Genomic DNA, 18619 nt, shown 5'->3' with positions numbered 1-18619 from the left:
GGCACTAAACTTCTAGGGTACGTTAGCCTGTACCTAAACTCACTTGTGTCAAAATTTGAGATTCCTAGGACACCACCTTGGGGCCAAAGGAGGTTAAATAAGGCTGGTGTCCAGATAAGCCTACAATGTACCCTCCAACTTTCTCATGCGACCACCATGAAGTTAGATACATGCTCTAAGCAAAAGTTCCATGAGGTGAGTGACCTTGTTTGATATTTATAAGGCCAAGGCGAGCAAATGCCTACGAGAGTGCTCCTATTTCGTCACTCGAACAAACGTCAGGGATTACGCTAGGTGGTATGCTCCTAAAAACAAAAAAAAGCTGACCTGGGTCATTTTAGGTCAGTGACCTACTCTGAGCCGTAAAAAGTGCGAGCAGCATGTCTGTTGCGGTCACGGTCACTAATAGATTCGAAATGAGCACCAGAAACTACCCCATGAAGCCAAGCCCTCGCATAAAAGAGCAGATCAGTTTTGACTTTCTTCTGACTTTCATACCTGACCCTAGGTCAGTGAAATAAGTCGAGTTTATAAGTTCAATTGATTTATTTCCTAAGACACTATTTCAGATCCGTATGACTTCGTTTAACACTCCATTGTCGCTTCACATTGAACGATTCTCTAGAAATGCTTTCGCTGACAACCATGGACAGATTTTGACCTGTCATGAGTCAGTGACTTCACAAGGTACGTCTAATTTTTACATTAAAAAGTCTGCTATTTAATGCTCTACAGTATGTTAAGTTTAGCGCAGCTACGCCGCGTCGTTCAGAAATAATTCTGGAAAAACCTTCGGCGGGACAACTTGACCCCCAACCGAGCGCACGTTAAGTATGCAGCTGTGGCACTGCCTGGCGTAGTATCATATATACTGGCTTACGTTTCAACCTGAACTGGACACTACATAGAAACGAAACCACAAGAAGCAGGAGACGAATAGCCTGTTCTTCAAAAACATGGCGTACCTAGTGGTTTTTTGGGAGCATTGCCACCAAATCATGCTCCAAGTCCTGCATGAATCCATTCACAACTAGAACACGTCGTAATTTGCGCATTTCATAACACGCAGACTTACAACATTGCGCGTCGACGAAAAAAACGCGCGGCGGTCGACATAACTAAATGATGCTGCTCTGCAGCTGGTTCATTCCCCAACAGGCAAGCCGGCGGGTAACGTATCACAAATTCTTGTCTACTTTTTCAAGTGCAAACGCTGGCGGCCACTGACACACACGCGTGGGCACTGGCGACCGTTCTTTCCTTTGTTTGCGCATCCTGATCAACGTTGTGTTTAACCAAAACGTCATAATTGTAGGTTGAGAGAATCATCTCACAAACGATAATCTAATATATCTGCTTTTATTTCAAACTAAACGGATGAAAATCAAGACAACTTGCATTTTCTTCCTTAATAAGTCACTAGATAAGATAATAACATGCTGGAAGCTTAATACGCATGTTGATGGCCCGCAATATTACATATACAAGGTAAATCACTTAACATGCCAACTTTAAAAGTGCAACTAAGAAGACATAAGGTAGGCCAAGCAAGCGCTATCTGGCCAGTATTCTTGAAAGTTGTCGGGTATTTAGATTGATGCCTTTCACACCTTCATTGCGGGTTGGGAACTAGAGGTGTGCGCCTCCATGTCCTCCCTCAGCGGCCGGACACGCCATCTGCAAGACACTGACAGGTGTGGGTCATTCTGGAATTTGGAGTAGTGCGTTTGTATCAACGGGCTATTGTAGAGACATTTTGCTAAGCAGATGGACGCGAGCATAAAAGAAAATATCAGAATATATAACAGCCTGTAATATCAAGAAATACTCTGGTAAACACTATTTATGCATAAAACATCTTTTTGAATTAATATTTGAAATAAAAATGTTGCAGTTCGGCGCTTATTCCCATGCCGACGAGACGTGCAAATATAAGCCGTAGCGGAATGTACGGAAAACGCAAACAAAAAGTGTAAACTACGACAAACGTCACGTGACGTCTGTGAGTCAATGACCTAACATAACCTAACCTTCTGAATGCCTAATCCCTTAAAGAGCTTCCTGAGAGCGTATGAGGTTTATTCACTCTTTGCGCATACATGTGAAATGCAACACAGATTACCATTTGACAAAGAGGAAAGGTCATTTCAGATCAGTTTCACTGAACGGAAATGCTCTCCAGTTTTATGAGCACACAATGCTACCATCCATGACAATATCATATACATATGCAACTGATGATGACATAAAATATGGTGATGGTAAAACATGATGCACGACTTGCTCATGGGTAAGACGTGCATCATGCATGGCGTTTTTCACGAGTGAACGACAGCGCACCCGAGTGAACGATGGCGCACGCGAGTAATTTTCACGCGAGTGTGACGATGGCGCACCCGAGTGAACAATGGCGCACGCATGTAGTACGGCGAGCTCCGCAGCATTGGCGTATTGCTGTGATCGCTTCCTGACCTGACCACAGGTGTACTGGTTGTCGAAGCGCTGCGCAATGCTCGCCACCGCCTGCTTTGAAGGTCGGCTGGACGCGCTGGGCGCTCGGGGCTGTGCCGGCACCGACTACTTCCCGTCAGGTCAGGTCAGTGGTAGTTCACCTTAGGCAGCTTTCAAATTATTTGTACGGCTTTAGGCATGTGTGCGTCCTCGCTGCAATCCACCGGGCTGCAATCTGAGGCTTGTTGTGCGGCTTCTATAATTTTCCCCCGGGTGAACTACAACATAAAGCTAAAGCTTTACGCTGACCTAAGCGGTGCTGTGGCCATGGTGGCGCAGGGATCCTTGTTCGATACTAGGAAAACACAAAATTACAATGTTTAAGTCCTTGATACATGGGGAAATGCTTTGCGCTGCTTTTTGGCAGTATGAGCTAGCATTTCTCAATAAAGTAATCACCGGCGCCCAATATATCAGGAGATGCTAGTTAAAGAACGTTACCATGCAAACATTGGCTATATTGATAGAGCTCGACGCTTCAAGCTGTGTTCATGGTCACGAATGAACAAAATTGGGACAAACTGCAAAAAAGCATGTGTCCTCAACTCTGGGTTTGAAATGGAATTGTTTGCTTAACATTGTTTGCTCGTAACCATGAGCACGGTTAGAAACGCCAAGTCCTGTCAATATAGCTCATGTTTGTTCGATAACGTTAAACATAATTTTCTGGTGCATGGAATGTCATGTAATATCACGATGAAACTCCCAACATACTTTTGTATCACTTTTCTATTTTCCTGCTATTCAAAACCACCCAAGCATATCATTTATATATAAGCATATATTATATATAAGTATATATTCTATATATAAGCATATATTATATATAGTTTATGCTTATATTCTCCAATTTCGCCGGTTACCGAAAAAAATGTTTGGTCACATGACATGGCAATAGCTGACATTGCTTTTGCGACGCACTATTTTATGCAGCTCCGTGAGTGATCAGTCAAGAAATTCGCGTCATCTGAAGTGAAAAGCCTAAAATCTACCGCAAACTTCAAAGCCAGGTTCGTGGAAGATGTGCATTTCCTGTAGCAAGGCAAAGCAGCCTAATAAGTGATGTGAACATAAATAGACGTGAAATGTCCTACATCAGAGAAAACATTTGACGCGTATTCACATCCAAGCCAAGGGAAATGATCTGGACCGCTTTTACTCCGCGTTTTCCGTTCGACTATGTGAGCAGAGCTGTGGCTCAGTGTGAGCAGTACATCGCTTCGCGTGTTTCCTGTTCCCGTGGTCTGGGAAGAGGCGCTCGTCTCGTCACACCATCTCAATACCAGCGGAGTCATCCGCCCTGCCTGCAGTCGCGTCCACGGTCACATGCCGTGACTCGCCGCGATTGTCGAGCTTGTCCCCGCGCGGGGCCGGACTGGCGCGGATGTCCGTCTGATTCTGCCGGACTGGAGCGGATGTTCATCATATGCTACCGGACTGGGCGGCTGTTGGTCTGGTTTAGCCAGACTGGCGCGGATGTTCGTTTGATGCTGTCGAACTGGCATAGATGTTCGCCTGATGCTACCGGCTTGGCGCGGATGTTCGTCTGATGCCACCGGATTGGCGCGGGATGTTTGGCTGATGCTGCCGGATTGGCGCGGATGTTCATCAGATGCTACCGGACTGGGACGGATGTTCGTCTGATTTTGCCAGACAGGCACAGATGTTCGCCTGAATCTGCCGGACTGGCGCGGATGTTCGTCTAATGCTGCCGGACTAGTGCGGATGTTCATCACATGCTGCCGAACTGGCGCGGATGTTCGTCTAATGCTGTCTGACTGGCGCGGATGCTCGTCTAATGCTGTCGGACTGGCGCCGATGTTCATCACATGCTACCGAACTGGCGCGGATGTTCGTCTAATGCTGCTGGAATGGCGCGGATATTCACCACACGCTGCCGAACTGGCGCGGATGTTCGTCTGATGCTGTCGGACTGGCGCGGATGCTCGTCTAATGCTGTCGGACTGGCGCGGATGTTCATCACATGCTGCCGAACTGGCGCGGATGCTCGTCTAATGCTGCTGGAATGGCGCGGATATTCACCACATGCTGCCGAACTGGCGCGGATGTTCGTCTAATGCTGTCGGACTGGCGCGGGTGCTCGTCTAATGCTGTCGGACTGGCGCGGATGTTCATCACATGCTGCCGGGCTGGCGCGGATGTTCGTCTAATGCTGCCGCACTAGCACGGATGTTCGTCTGATGCTGCACCGTGGCCGATGTGGCTGCGCTGGTGAAGCGGTGGATGTTCTGGCGTGCCAAAGCGCGCCCAGGTCTGATTTATTCCGATATCCGGGCGTGGTGGCTGGCAGCGGTGGCTCACAAGCCTGTGCGAGAGTTTGTGAATCTGTTTCGCGGCTGACACAGGCGTGAAGTTCCCCGTCGAGAACGAAATGAGCAGTTATACTGTGCCGCACCATCGGAGGGTAAACGGGAGTGTATATCCTCCCAGCGTCACGTTGAGTGCAGGATCGACGTGCATTCGAAAAGAAACCTTCCTCCAGAGTTCACCAGTATCACGGGTGTAATTTCCAATTAACTAGATGGTGGGTCCATTAAAAATAATTTTTCACCTTTGAAGATACTGGACTATCAGGTATGGTGAAGAAAGCTCAATGATAACTGTTAATAGACTACTACGTAGGAAAAACTGCTCACGGCAAAATAATTTCTCTGTAAAGTAAATATGCTCCCCGACACGTCATTGCTTGATTATATCATCGTACCTTGCGCAACATTAATCGAGGGCCAATTGACGGCCGTTATATCTGGAAATCGTGCTAATCAACGCCAGATATGAACGACTCGACCACTTTATTTGTCCCCGTCTCGATCGTCGCATGCCTTATGAAATGGCAGGACTTGAATGACGTTATTATGACGTCATCAATGCCAGGGCGGGATTAAAATTCTCTCCCTGAATATGCCTCCTACTTTTGCGTCTGTGTACCTAAAAACTAGAGGAGTTTATGTCGTAAGATGGGAAAGGCAAGGCAAGGCAAGCCAGGCAAGCCCGAACTGCAACTGTTGCAAGTTTTGCTGCAAACTACAGCAAAAGATCTTCAAGGCGGCTATTTTGGTTCAAACCCCATAGAAATGTGGAAAAACTCCCTTTAATAGGAAAGTGTGTGAAATTGGTTGCAAACTGTCTTAAGCGTACTTCGGCGGATATTTTGGCCCTTTTTCTGCTCAGCCTCCCCATCCCACCCCAACTTATTTTGTGAATCTACCCCCCCCCCCCGAGCAGTGTTGCCCAGGCCAGTCATCTACATGGAAGGTGTAGTAGTGCTAGGATTCTACGCCACAAGCTCTGATGCTAATAACAGGTGATCAAAACGTCACGTGACAGGTCATGAAAGACTTCCCCAGTACCGCATACATGTATATTCCTTGTGTCATTTTGGCACACTAAATGCGGACAACCTCTTAGATAACAACAAACCCACGCACATATAACCACAAACAATTCAAAGCATAAACATAAAATGTTTTTAGATCATCAAAAAGGTGAAGACTGAAATCAAGAGTTACACAATTTCACCCGAATTGTCGCTTCTGTTTTCAGTACCCAAATCTTTTTGGTTATTACCAATATTTTTGGTAGTAAGTCCCAAACAGTGAAGTGAATTTTTACTTAATATGACGTCATCGCTACTCCAACTAGTGGAGTAGACTACAAATGTGTGGATAAAGACATGCATATGTGCAGGCGGTGTTTAATTGCCTCCATGCGTTCAAATTGCAAACCATTCAGAATATGAGCAAAGTCGTGTAAATATGTCAGGCGTGTGAGTTGTCACAACTCACGGTAAGAGTGCCTATGGCTGAGCCAGTATTGATAATCTATGCCTATGGCTGAGTCAGCATTGATAATCTATGTGAAGCATTCCAGTCCGATGTGGCATCACAATACATGTATTGAGACTTTTTATTGAGACTTTACTTCCAAAGCATACGTTTACCTCTTTGGGTTTTTACTACCTCTTTGCTACATTGCTATCCGTTTTACCCCATAGGCTGGCCGTTTTACAACGATCAGGCTATACGATTTAAGGGGCATTGGAATATTACAGCAGAGTACCTTATCTTATTACCCGTGAGACGCCTGATGTGGCTTGGGAAGAGCGGGGCGGTGCAAGATATGATAGATGTCAGCTGGGATGTCAATGATGCCAACAACAGACAAGACACATCGGGCAACCAATGCCAACAGCTTTCACCAATGAGGAAGAAAAATTATGTTTCATGGAGAGTTACTAGGCTTATGTTCACTGATGTTTCAGTCGTTCACCAGTTCATGAATGATCGACGGAGATTAATCATATGCTTCAGAAATGACTGCATATGATTGCACCCAGGCTGGGTAATTTTATGAGAACATGTATGAATTCGCACGGCCTTCCAGTCTTTGGAATTGTGAGCAGCGTAGGGCAAAAAGAAAAGCGCGCGAATATTTTGGTGGGCATTGTTCATTATGAACGGGACAATGCACCTAAGCCGTTGTCATGGGCCAATCTATTTCGGTTCAGCCGCGGCGTCTCGTATTTGAGATAGTTTTCAGGAAAAGTTTTCTGCTCGCTTCCTTCACTATCCGACCCACCTGGGAACCGATTATTGACTACAAGGTAAGTTGGATAGTGCTTTGCTCGTCTGCGAGTTGTGAACGGCACATGCATCCAAACAGAGTGGTTGGTTTTACACCTTCATCTGCACTGGCTGCGCAGCGCTGACATAAATCCCTGAACACACCCCAGAATGGATGTCACCATGCCTTGGGCACGAGTGTGCGCGACTGTCCGCATATTGACTCGCACATGTATGCGATGATCTGTGAGCACGCGCTCGGTCCGAGATGTAAAAAACTAGGAGGTCTGGAGACATCATATTCACATTGCAGGTAGGACTCTAGGTGAAATTATTTTCGTCAATTTTGAAAGTCTCTAGGTCGTGACCTGTGGGTCAGATAGCGTCAGACATGGTGAAATTCCGGGTCTGTGTACGAATTTTCTTCAGGCTTTCTCATATGACCAGCTTTAGTCCTTGTATCTATTTTAGCGAAAGGTCTTCATAGCAAGGCAGCGATCTTTTTTACATTCATAAGATAGATATGACCAAAACCACTTCGAGATTATTTTGATACTTGAATTTGCAGTCGGCACAGAGTTTCTCCCTAGCTGACATGCTGTCGAAAGCAAATGATGATAGAGGTGATTTTTTGGCCAATGATCTTTCCTGACCTTCATGGAGCCATAGAAAGACATCTTTGGACGTCCTAGTGATCCGGGTATTTGAAACGAACATAAAAAACACATCACGCAAGTTTCTCAGGAAAAACGGTTTGGTTTTGACCTTCCTGACCTGGCCGTTATACCTGACCCAAGGTACATGACATCAGCTGCAAGCTTAATTTGATTATCTTATTGTCTGAAAAGTCATCTCAACGTTGTGTGACTTCGTCTTGCACTTCTCTATCGCGTTATCGCATCATGTTGAGCGAATCCTCGGGAATGGCCTCCGCTGATAGGCATGACCTGACTTTGCTCTGCTATAGGTCAGCAACCTTGCCACCTTGCAATATAGATATTCTCATGCCAAAAGATCGCATATTCAGTTACCGACAGCTATACAAAGTTTGGCGCGGCCACACCTCGTGATTTGGAAGTTGTTCTGGAAAGAACTCCGTGGTGGGGGAATAAATTTACCCAACACCCGAGCGCGTCTTAAGTAAATGCCTGCTTAGCCAACGTTAGTTCATGTTAGTTTGGTGTCGCTTCGAAGATGCGTCGGCGAGCTCCGTGCAGGTTTCGAATCACGCCTTGCAATGCATAGGATCAAAAATGGTAATTTTTGTAAGGTGGGCGTTTCACATTTTCCATGTTACTCCAGAGGGGAAGGTAAAGTCGTCGTCGTCGAATGGCAATATTTTGGGGAAAACACAGCTGGTGTGCTGGGGACTAAGACTCTACGCATCACAAATTTTCAAAAATAAGCTTTTTGATGCTAAAAGTAATAAGCGCGCGAAAACATCATCTTCTAGAAATCACGACTGATTCTGTCCGCTCAAATTTTCTCACAGTTCAAGTCAGACATTTTAGCCTGCAGCCCCGCTCTAACAAGATTATTGCGAAGTGCCGCGCTGCGCTCCACTGAGTGGTGTTGTTAACGATAGCACTGGGGAGCTTCAGATCAAAAGCTAAGGATGCGCCATGTGAGCTTCACAGATTGACGCAACTAAAAAAACAAAAATGCAATGGTGTTTTGTTAGCCCTAAGCCCTTACTCATACGTTCACCTCCCACCACGTACAGCCATTCTGCGCCACGCACTCGTACGGAGTTCTGCGCTTGAGTTTCTCAAGTGTGTTATGTGATGTCTGACTACTAATACTTTGGGGGGTGGGTGGTTGCGGGGGGGGGGGGGAGGAAGTATGACAGTCAGTGTGCAACCCTGTCAGCTACAAAGTAAAGGCCTCTCAGATCGGTGTGCGTACGTGCGTGCGTGCGTGGGTGCGTGTGTGTGCGTGTGCGTGAGTGCGCGCGCGTATACGCGCATCACTCTAATCATCAGAGCCTGCGAATGTTGCATTCAGTGCTCTCTATCCTGGTTATGAGTGAGCACTATGCCGCAGCCTGTGCTGTTTTGCACCCTGTCCAGTTGGTTAGGTCCAATATGTCAACTTTATTGGAAGCCATTTCGAAGCTAACACAAATTAGTTTGGTTCCACCATGCGTTGTGCTGGATTTACAGAGGTACGCCGGCCAGTACAAGTTGGAGAATCAGCACGGACGTGGTGCCTGTCTGCATCCGGACGGGTACAGGTACCTGGGGTACCTGTACGCCGGAACAGCCGAGTACTGCGGTCGAATGACCTGCCCCAGCGGCGCGGAGTTCCAGGTCAGACTGAGGGCTAGCGAGTTCGGCCTACATGGACTCTGAGGTATTCCCCGCCGCCCAGAAGGAGACCAGTGCAATGTGAAGGCGAGAAGATTGCTTGAGGTCACTGGAGGCTTGAAAGGTTGCAGGCCTCTCCCTGTGATTCAAAACAGTTTAACAGCAGGCGGAAAATTAAATTACGGCCTGTTGTGAGTTCACGCGATCGGCAGCAGAAAGTGCTGAAAACGGAAACGGAATAGTTTGCACCTGCAAGTTCTGGTAAACGCAGTTGATTGGTAGCACTTAAAAGGTTTTCTGTTTAAGCTAACTGAAATATTACATCATGTCATTGATTCATTTTGTGTCACCTTTCCCTTTTTGGGTCAGTAAAACAGCAGCAAAATATTAGCAGGCATTAACAGCATGCAGTAAAGTACTGCACTACATAACAACATAGCTAAATTCTCATTTTATAATATTTAGTCCGAACGTTCTAAGTCGATGCATTTCTGTAACTTGTATCCACGCCAAGTGGTGCTTATTGCATGATCGTTTACATTACCATCCTATTGCGAAATTTTGGGTCAACGCGTCATAATTTTCCGGCGACAACTTAACGTGACGCAGTGCTCGGCACGTCTGGCAACGTCCTCTGACGTCACCTGACCTTTTTCGACGCCGTTGCCACTGGGCAAAGGCCTTCCCAGTTAGGGGCAAAAAGCCAGCGCCTAAAGTGAGTCGACCCGACCCCAACACGGGCAGAGAAATCGAATGGCAGGTACCCTAGCCAGCTGAGCTATTGAAGTGGACATTGGCTGAATCGCATCAATTTCGTTTCCAGGTAACCAGACAGACGGCAGCCAGCTGCTTTGTGGGACAACTTGAGACGTAACGCAAGATATTAACGTTCCTAAAAAAAAAATAGCCGTGCCGTACCAGGAGGGGGGAGGGGGAGGGGAAGATTTGTGGCGTCAACTCGGACCAGTTTTTAAATATGGGCTGTGTTTAGCGGTGTTAACACCGGGGTTGATACACTACGTGCCGACAATCTTTCCTGGGACTTTGTCATGCTACAACCCGAGAAGCTGTCGCTACGGCGAGTATAGTGCTGCCCTCCGTTGACGTGCGCGCTGGGCCAGTGCACGCAGCGCACCATATGCATGCACGCAGGCCCCACCAGAACACCTACAACGAGAGCGCCCACAACTGTCCCCACGTCAGCCGGCCGCGTCTTGACTTCCCGCCACCGGGCAGGGCGTGTTCTCGCAGGGACAGCCGCACGGCCCGGGCCAGGTGACATACCCGCAGGGCGCGCGGGACGCCGGCCTGTGGAGCCGCGGACGGCTGATCCGCCTGCTCGTGCCGTCCCCGGCGGCCGTCCGGTTCGACCTGCTCCTCACCGGACACTATGTCGGCTGGTACGAGCGGCGCGTGCTGCACGTGCGGGTGAGTTAGAGGCGGCGGCGGCGGCGGTGGTGCGCTCTGGCGCCGGGATTGTGGGCGGTTCAGCAGGTCGGGCCTGTGGGCGGGCGGAGATGTTCCTTGGCGAGACGGTGAGTTATTGTTGGGCGGCTCGAAATTGGGCGTCTGGCAACAGCGATACCGACACTTGGAGTGTCGGTATCGTGGAGAGTGGTTTGGTCGCGGGACACACAAAACGCTGCGGAAAAGACATAAAAATAGAATTGACTAATGGTAGCCTGCGAAAAGGTACGGAATAATGCAATTTTTTAATTTATTTTTTATTTATTTTTTAGCATTTCTTTTTTATTGTCTGTCACTGCAGCAAAGTAGTGGTTTTCCACGGTTTCATGCGAGCGTGCGAGTAGCGGCTGCAAAGCAGCAAGTAAGTGTGGTGTGCAGAAGCTAGTCACTATATTTTATTATATATATATATATATATATATATATATATATATTTATATATAACATTTCTTTATTGTACCTTTATGTTATTTTATATATTATATATCTTTGTATTATTCGTCCACGTATTTCTTTCAGCCCGGCCACATTTCGTCCCCACTCGGGACATCACTGTCCGCACGGTCTTTCCACAGTTTCATGCGTGCGATGCTACGCCACGCTACGATATGAGTCACCGCATGCGCCTCTATTCCCAATGGAAGGTTCTCTCCCTCCTTCTGCCAGTTCAGCGCCGACTATAGACGACGGGGGGGGGGGGGGGGCTCATCATCGGCTGGCGGCCCCCTGTGAATCACCATTCCCCGCCCAGCCCGCGCAAGGCTGGGGAGGCCCTGAGGGCCGAGACGGCGCCACCTCGACCCCACTGCCCGCAGGAGCCGGAGACCCAGCTGGAGACGGTGCTGAAGAGCCTGGAGGGGGGTCGGAGCGTCGCCGACTGCCCGCCGGAGCAGCTGGACCGGCTGACCAACCCGAAGCTGCGCGACCGACGCACTGCCGGCTTTCCCAGCCACCGGTATGGCCGGCGGTGCATGGCGGCTGCTGTGGCGTATAGAGCCGGACACGAGATAAAATGCTACTCCACTGAAGGTACCGGCAAGGCAATAAAAAACTAATGCAATATGCTACAGCTCTCACGAATTTGCAAACAAATATTTGCAGATAGGACTAATCCATAAACGAATAGTGTTCATTCAGCCGAAGGTCTTGGGGACTTCGCTTGCCCACGCAGGTGTGTGAGCTGAGTCAGCCCTTCCAGGCTCAGTATCGCCTCGGTTGTCGCTGGCAGGTACAGCTCCGCAGCCCGGCCACTGGCTCCAGTCCACATGCTGGCCTGGAACGACACGACTGCGCTCTGCGAGGTCCAGGAGCACACCTACCGCACAGAGAAGACGGGCAGGTTGGACATGGTCAGTAGGAGCGGCGCGGCCGCCGAGCGAAGGGCGGCCCGGTGACAGGCACATATTTGTTCCGACTTGAGCAATATGGACATAGCCGATAGCCCGACGCTGTCCGCAAACAGACAGACCCAACGGGGTGTATCCATAGCTTGATCGAGGGCGAAGAATGTGCCAGAGCGTGCGTATGGTCAGGTTTGCAGCCAAGTGCAAATGGGCGAGTCAATTGGGTCAGAAATAGGCATCCTGCTAGGACCAAGAGCACGCTTGGTACGGGAGTTTGCAATCGAGGAATACTGACGTTAGATGGATGTTTCATAGAGCGACTCTCGAATCACTGTCAGAAGTTAAGCACGCTTTTTGGTTCTTTGGTACCTAGACAAAACCTCTCGCTTTCAAATGGGGATGAAACTTTGATATTTAATAGATAAAGCATTGCTTAATTACGCGTGCTATTGGAGAAGTTTCCGTCGCCTGTATTCGTGTCGACAAGTCATCGCCATGAGCGTGAGCAATACCCTCTCTCTCTTTCTCTCTCTCTCTCTCTCTCTCTCTCTCTCTCTCTCTCTCTCTCTCTCTCTCTCTCTCTCTCTCTCTCTCTCTCTCTCTCTCTCCTCTCTCTCTCTCTCTCTCTCTCTCTCTCTCTCTCTCTCTCTCTCTCTCTCTCTCTCTCTCTCTCTCTCTCTCTCTCTCTCTCTCTCTCTCTCTCTCTCTCTCTCTCTCTCTCTCTCTCTCTCTCTCTCTCTCTCTCTCTCTCTCTCTCTTTCCGGACCCGAACGACCTTCTCCTTAATATGCATGATGTGGTCTGCATGTATGCACGAGGGCCATTGTGCCGACTCGGCTGCAAAGTAGCCAGTAAGTGTGGTGTGCAGAAGCTCCTGGACCGTCTCTTACACCAGTTGGTCAGTGTGCGCGCATGAGAGCTGCCATGCTACCTTTCCTACTTCCTTAGAACGTGGTCACCGTGCACATGTAGGGGCTCCCGTACCGACCCGCTCCGCGGGAGGTGGTAATCTTGAGCGTGCAGGGGTAGCTGTACCGACCTCTCCCCGGCAGGAGGTGGTCAGTGTGCACATGCAGGAGCTTCTGCGGCCTGACCGCGTCGGGCAACTGCCCAGCGGTCGGCTGGAGCGGGCCAGCCTGCTGCTGATGCACGCCAGCGCGCTGAACCGCTCTGACGTCATCCGGCTGCTACTGCGCACCGTACACCTCAGCGCTGACGTCACGGACTCAGCCGGCACCACCGGCCTCATCTGCGCGGCGGTACGCGGGTCGGGCTGCCACCTGGTGGAAGCGGCTGGAAGCTGCCGGGATCGTGGGCAGTAGCTGTCGATGAAGTGTGCTAGCGCCGGCCAACGGATCAGAATCTTACTCGTGGCTCAGTCTTGAAGCTTGTGCTCGACTGTAGGTCTCGAGCGTAGTATGGTCTGAGTTATCACCACATAGCATGCATACAAGCGTGACATGACACTCAAGATCTGACCTGTGACTGTCTCCTCCCCCCAAAAAACTGCAAATATCGACGTGACATGGCAAATATGAGAGGAAGCGGGAGGTAAATTTAGAAAGAACATGTTGACACATGAACTGATCACGCACCGACTGGTCCGCTGTCATCGGCCGTGACGCTGCAGCAGCTGCAGATCCATCCCGTGACAGGGCCAGAGCTGACCTCACGGACATCCGTACTGCGGCAGATGCGGGGTCACGCGGCAGCCGTGAACACGCTGCTGGACCACGGCGCTGACGTGAACCACGTGACGGACGAGGGCGTGTCGGCACTGAGCGTGTGCCTGGCGCTGCACCACCCCGACTACGCCACCAAGTACCACCTGGACCAGCTGGCCGTGTTCACTTACCCGGACCTCACACAGGTCAGCGCGCCGAGCCCGGGCAAGGTTATCGTAGAACTGTTTCCCTGCTTTCAATGTTTGGGAAGTTATTGCGAAAGTTTTTACGATGGGCTGATGTTTTTCCACCTTATGTCATCTGCTACGCAGCATGGCTTCCTGCCGCGTCAAAAGATGACGCAGTCACGGCAAAAACAAAGTCTCTTTGCGCTTGAATGCGCCTCACTTTTCAAAGGTGCAGCCTGGAACCTTAGACTGCAACGTAGCACAAATCGGCTGTGTGGAACAGTTCTGATCCGTGGGCCCTCGGCAGCATGCAGGTCAGATGTGTAAAGTCATTGACAACCAACCCATAAGTTTGACGGTGTGGTGATGAAGCTTGACCGGGATCGGTGCGAACTGATGTCTCAAGAGGCTGCTGTGCGTTTGGTTCTGTTCATATATCAAGCGCATGTATAGCATATATTCATTTAGGTCATCAGCCACCATTTAAAAAGCTTTCATGCTAGACTTTGTATTGCATGAATATCTGGGATCAGCGTCCACGTTTAGCGGCGCTGAATTCGTGAACCATTACACCACCATTCGATCGTGGAACACCGAGTCAACGGTGCAATTGTACGGCCAAAGCTTAACATGCCGCAACGCGCGGCACTGGCATTCCATCCCAGAGTGCAGGACCCCCTGACGTCGCCTGACCTCTCTCGCATCCGTTACTACCGGTCGCAGTTCATGCCAGCCAAAGTCAAACATTGAGCGCATATGGCGACAGGAACCCTTCCTGACCTCCCCTTGGTGAATCAGAACGCAGGCGCCCAAACCAAATGAGCTGTTAGAAGGAAGCGAGGCTTGGGAAGGAAATCTTAGTTGATATTCTTGTGGGTGAGCTTCATTATCTGGGAAAGAATATTGACATATCTGGAATAACAAAACAATATGATTAGAACGAAGAACAAGAAAGCACAATAAACTCAAACCGACATTCCCATGCTTAGAATTGTGCCGAACTTCCATGTGGGTAGAGTAATGAGACCACCACACGTTTGAATGCGCTGAGACCTTTTAATCCGATGCTATTGTTGGTAGAAACGTCAATAGGATTAAAAACAGACACTGACAAGGCCAGTCATGTATTTTGGTTAGCTGGAGCCAAACATTCAGATACATTTCAACGTTATATATTCCTGGGTACGTTAGTTACGCTTTTCTACACCTTAATCTAGGTCACATGGTTCTGCCCTGAGCTTCGCAACATCGGTTCTATTCGTTCAAAAAATCGGTGCAGCGGTATGATCGCCCCTCCGGAGTGGAAGTCTGCATAATTATCAGCATTAAAAATGGGTAGGATGCCTGATCTATGCTTTGCTGTTCTTCATTCCAAATGCGTCGTTTTGTTATTCTGGAGGTGTCGTTTTTTCTCATATGCTAAAGCTTACCCGCAAAAATGACTGATATTTCCTTCCCTTATCTTCCGCAAATCATCCTTATACACTGAACACCACTTTTGAGAACTTTCATGGTAAATCCTCTTGGAAGGATGCTGCACGGTCTCCACGATGAAACCTCTTGCTGCATGGTCTCATGTGAGACCAGTTTGTCACCTCAGGAACTATGTGGAGGGACGGCCCTCTTGCGGAGACTTTGAGACTCTCCGCTAATTTTACAAACTTCTCGGCGCGCCGCCGTGAATACTTTTGAGACTATTCACGATTTTCACAAAGTTCTCAGCGTACCGCCGCCAGCGACGTCTACACGAAAGTGTGTACGATAACGATATGTTTAACGATATGTAACACTTAACGATATGTTTGTGATTGAGAGGTGACGCTGCAGTCAAGTTGCAGTGGTTTATTTAGCCTGAACATAATGTAAATCACGTGCAGTTCACAGTCAAGTCTTGTTGAAGCTCATGTGACGTTTTGGAAATTTTAGGAAAAGTAGTTATTCACATGAAGCTATTATTGCAACGTCTTTTTTTAAATAAGCAGTACCAGGCGTTACGCGGTGTTCCTGAAGCAGACTACAACATAGTTATGTTTCTTTTAATAAACTGATGACTAACTGTTGTCATGCACTTGGCAGTTGTCACAACCACGTTATTTAAGTTAAATACTACACATTGAAACAGCTTTGTTGCATAAAATCAGTGTGAGTTGAGCTTTGGTGACTGCATTTTTTTTTGTCTCACTTGACCATTCTAGAACACCTTGCATTACCACCGAGGTGCATCGCTGTCCGCCGTCGGCTTCGGGAGGTGTCGGTGTCGGTGGAATTTAATGGTAAGTCAACATTTCCCGTAAGTAAGCTACGCTGTGCACTTTTACTACAGTTTTGCAAATTTTACGCTCTGGGCTGGTGGGCTGATGGCCGGGTGCCGCTCAAAAATCGGATGGAGGTAGCTGACATGGTTGACCCAGTTTGCAAGACTTGTCAAACCGGACAAGGTGATACCCGCAGATGCACCGACTGTGATCCAAGTGCGGAGGTAGCTCTTTTGCCCGGGGCAGGGGTGGATTTGGGGGTGGTGGGTCGATCTCCGCAATTTAACTGGTGAAACAAGCTACACCCAGCTACCCGCACTACTATGTTTGGGAGCAGAGTCACTGCCATGATTTTGCCAGGAGTCCGGAACTCTATTAGTACGTATCCCGCCGACTTTTTTCTCCCTTTTTCGGCACCCTTCTGTCATTTGAAGTGGAAAATGAAAAATCCGGGCCTGAAATAGAGGTCTGGCACCCCTAGCTGTGTCCCTGTTTGGGAGAGACCAGAAGCATACTGAACTTATGACATGGTCCATGTTTTGTACCTCATGCATATTTTTTCAGCTTAAACGTACAATACTCAACGCTACACCAAACAGGTCCAGGCCAAATATAAATAATAGTCATTTACATAAGGCTACGAGCTAAGAGTTTTGTGCTTTGCCAACACGTTGTCTCACAGGCGGGCTGTCAAATCCTGCATTCGATTTTACTTTGTCCCAAAACTCTCTCTGCGATTCCCGTTGGAACTAGTTTCTTGACCATGGTTTTGAAAGTTTGTGCTTTTTATTGCATGGCTCGAAGATTGGTGACAGCGGACATGGAGCAGCCCTGGGTCTCTCGCCAAAACCGAGAAGTACTAGGACTTAGACCATCAGCTGAGCGGTCAATATTTTATTTTTTCTTGGTTAGTTCAGTTCTGTTATCTCCCCGTATTAATATTGATTTTGCGTCATCAAATACCCTGAACAAGGGCAGTGATACATTTTTCTGCATGGGAGGGTGCATAGAGCTATACCCTGCCCCATGGGGCCCAACAACGTTTTGCTGCCTTGTGAGAACACTTAAGTCACAAGTTGACCGGGCACCAAAACCTTCATTTCGGGGCACTATAGCATATATTTTTTGAGTGCACTCCTTTCCAGATAGCACCACAATGACCCCAAACCTTTATTAGCAAGAGGTACCGGATTCCAGCGACACAATCATGTTCCGTTTCCCACCAAGACGAATTCCCGGGTCGTTTGCTCGGGAGCGCGGACACCAAAGCTTTCTTTCCTTCTGATTTCTTAATGAAACATTTTTGGGTACCACAGCCTTTATCATTATTTAGCAACAAATCAAAGCGGACCATTTAAACGGCCCAAGGTCCTTATTTTTAAGGAGACGAAAATCCAGGGGGCACCATGATAGCTTTACCGTTAACCCTGACAAAATGCTGCATTTCTCCGGTTGGTGGACCGACACCACAACCTTCGTTTCGGGGCACCATCAACTTAATTTTCTAGAGTCGTCTAGCTCCAGGCAGCAACAGGACAGACTCCAAGAAATTTATTTTCAAGAGGCAACTTATTCCAAGTGACATCATGATGTCCGCTTCTTTCCATTGACTAAATCCTTGGACGGCCATCTCGCGAAAAAGCACCAAAACATTAAATTCAAGGTACCATGATATTCGTTCTCTAAAGGCACCAAACGGAAGCGAGCGGTGCAAACGGCCGCAGGTCTCGATTTCAAGTGGCACCAATTATAGGGGCACCACAATTTCTTTGCCTTCCCCCCTGATGAAATTCTGGATCAGCTCCCTCGGTGCAGGGCACCAAAAGCTTTCCTTTTGGTATGGTAATCTTAATTTGCAAGAGGCACTCAATTCCAGAGGGCAACACAAAGGGCAGCAAATTTTTTCAAGTGACGACCAACTCCAAGGCACCATAAAGGGTCCGGGGATCTTTATTTTTTGGGAGAAACCATATGTCAGCGCTCACTGTGCCCACGGCGAAAAACTCGATCGGAGGGTCAGATGGGCAGGCCGGAGGTCATATTCAAGGTAGCCCAGCTCTGACCCTAAAATATCAGCGAGAAGACCTGTCGCACCGCTCGGGGGCCCTCGAGACAGTGAGGGTCTGACATCAGCTGACTTAGACCACCAATACCGAACAGTTGACTCCGTACCGGTCTAGGCCCCAGAGGGCTCTTTCCCAAGCAGGGACGAGGGAGAGCCTGTAAATGTCAATCAGAAGGCCTCTTGCATTGGTCGGTCCCCTGAAACGGTGAGGGGTCACCTGTGCTTGTCAGTGGACGA

General features: G+C 48.5%; 1 protein-coding gene across 1 annotated transcript in view; it reads left to right on the top strand.

Moving 5' to 3' along the window:
* The first annotated feature begins 2509 nt into the window (after positions 1-2509).
* Positions 2510-18619, top strand: part of LOC119110125 (uncharacterized) — a 46923-nt gene continuing 30813 nt past the window's right edge. Inside the window, exons 1-6 of the mRNA XM_037233864.1 lie at positions 2510-2596; positions 10637-10828; positions 11683-11822; positions 12096-12216; positions 13263-13340; positions 13904-14080. Of these exons, the coding sequence (XP_037089759.1) occupies positions 2510-2596; positions 10637-10828; positions 11683-11822; positions 12096-12216; positions 13263-13340; positions 13904-14080 (795 nt within the window). The remainder of the gene's footprint in view (positions 2597-10636; positions 10829-11682; positions 11823-12095; positions 12217-13262; positions 13341-13903; positions 14081-18619) is intronic.

The sequence above is a fragment of the Pollicipes pollicipes genome, unplaced genomic scaffold (genome assembly GCF_011947565.3).
Source record: "Pollicipes pollicipes isolate AB1234 unplaced genomic scaffold, Ppol_2.1 Scaffold_7231;HRSCAF=8579_pilon_pilon_pilon, whole genome shotgun sequence".
Lineage (NCBI taxonomy): Eukaryota > Metazoa > Arthropoda > Thecostraca > Pollicipedomorpha > Pollicipedidae > Pollicipes > Pollicipes pollicipes.
This window is presented reverse-complemented; position numbering and strand designations above follow the sequence as displayed.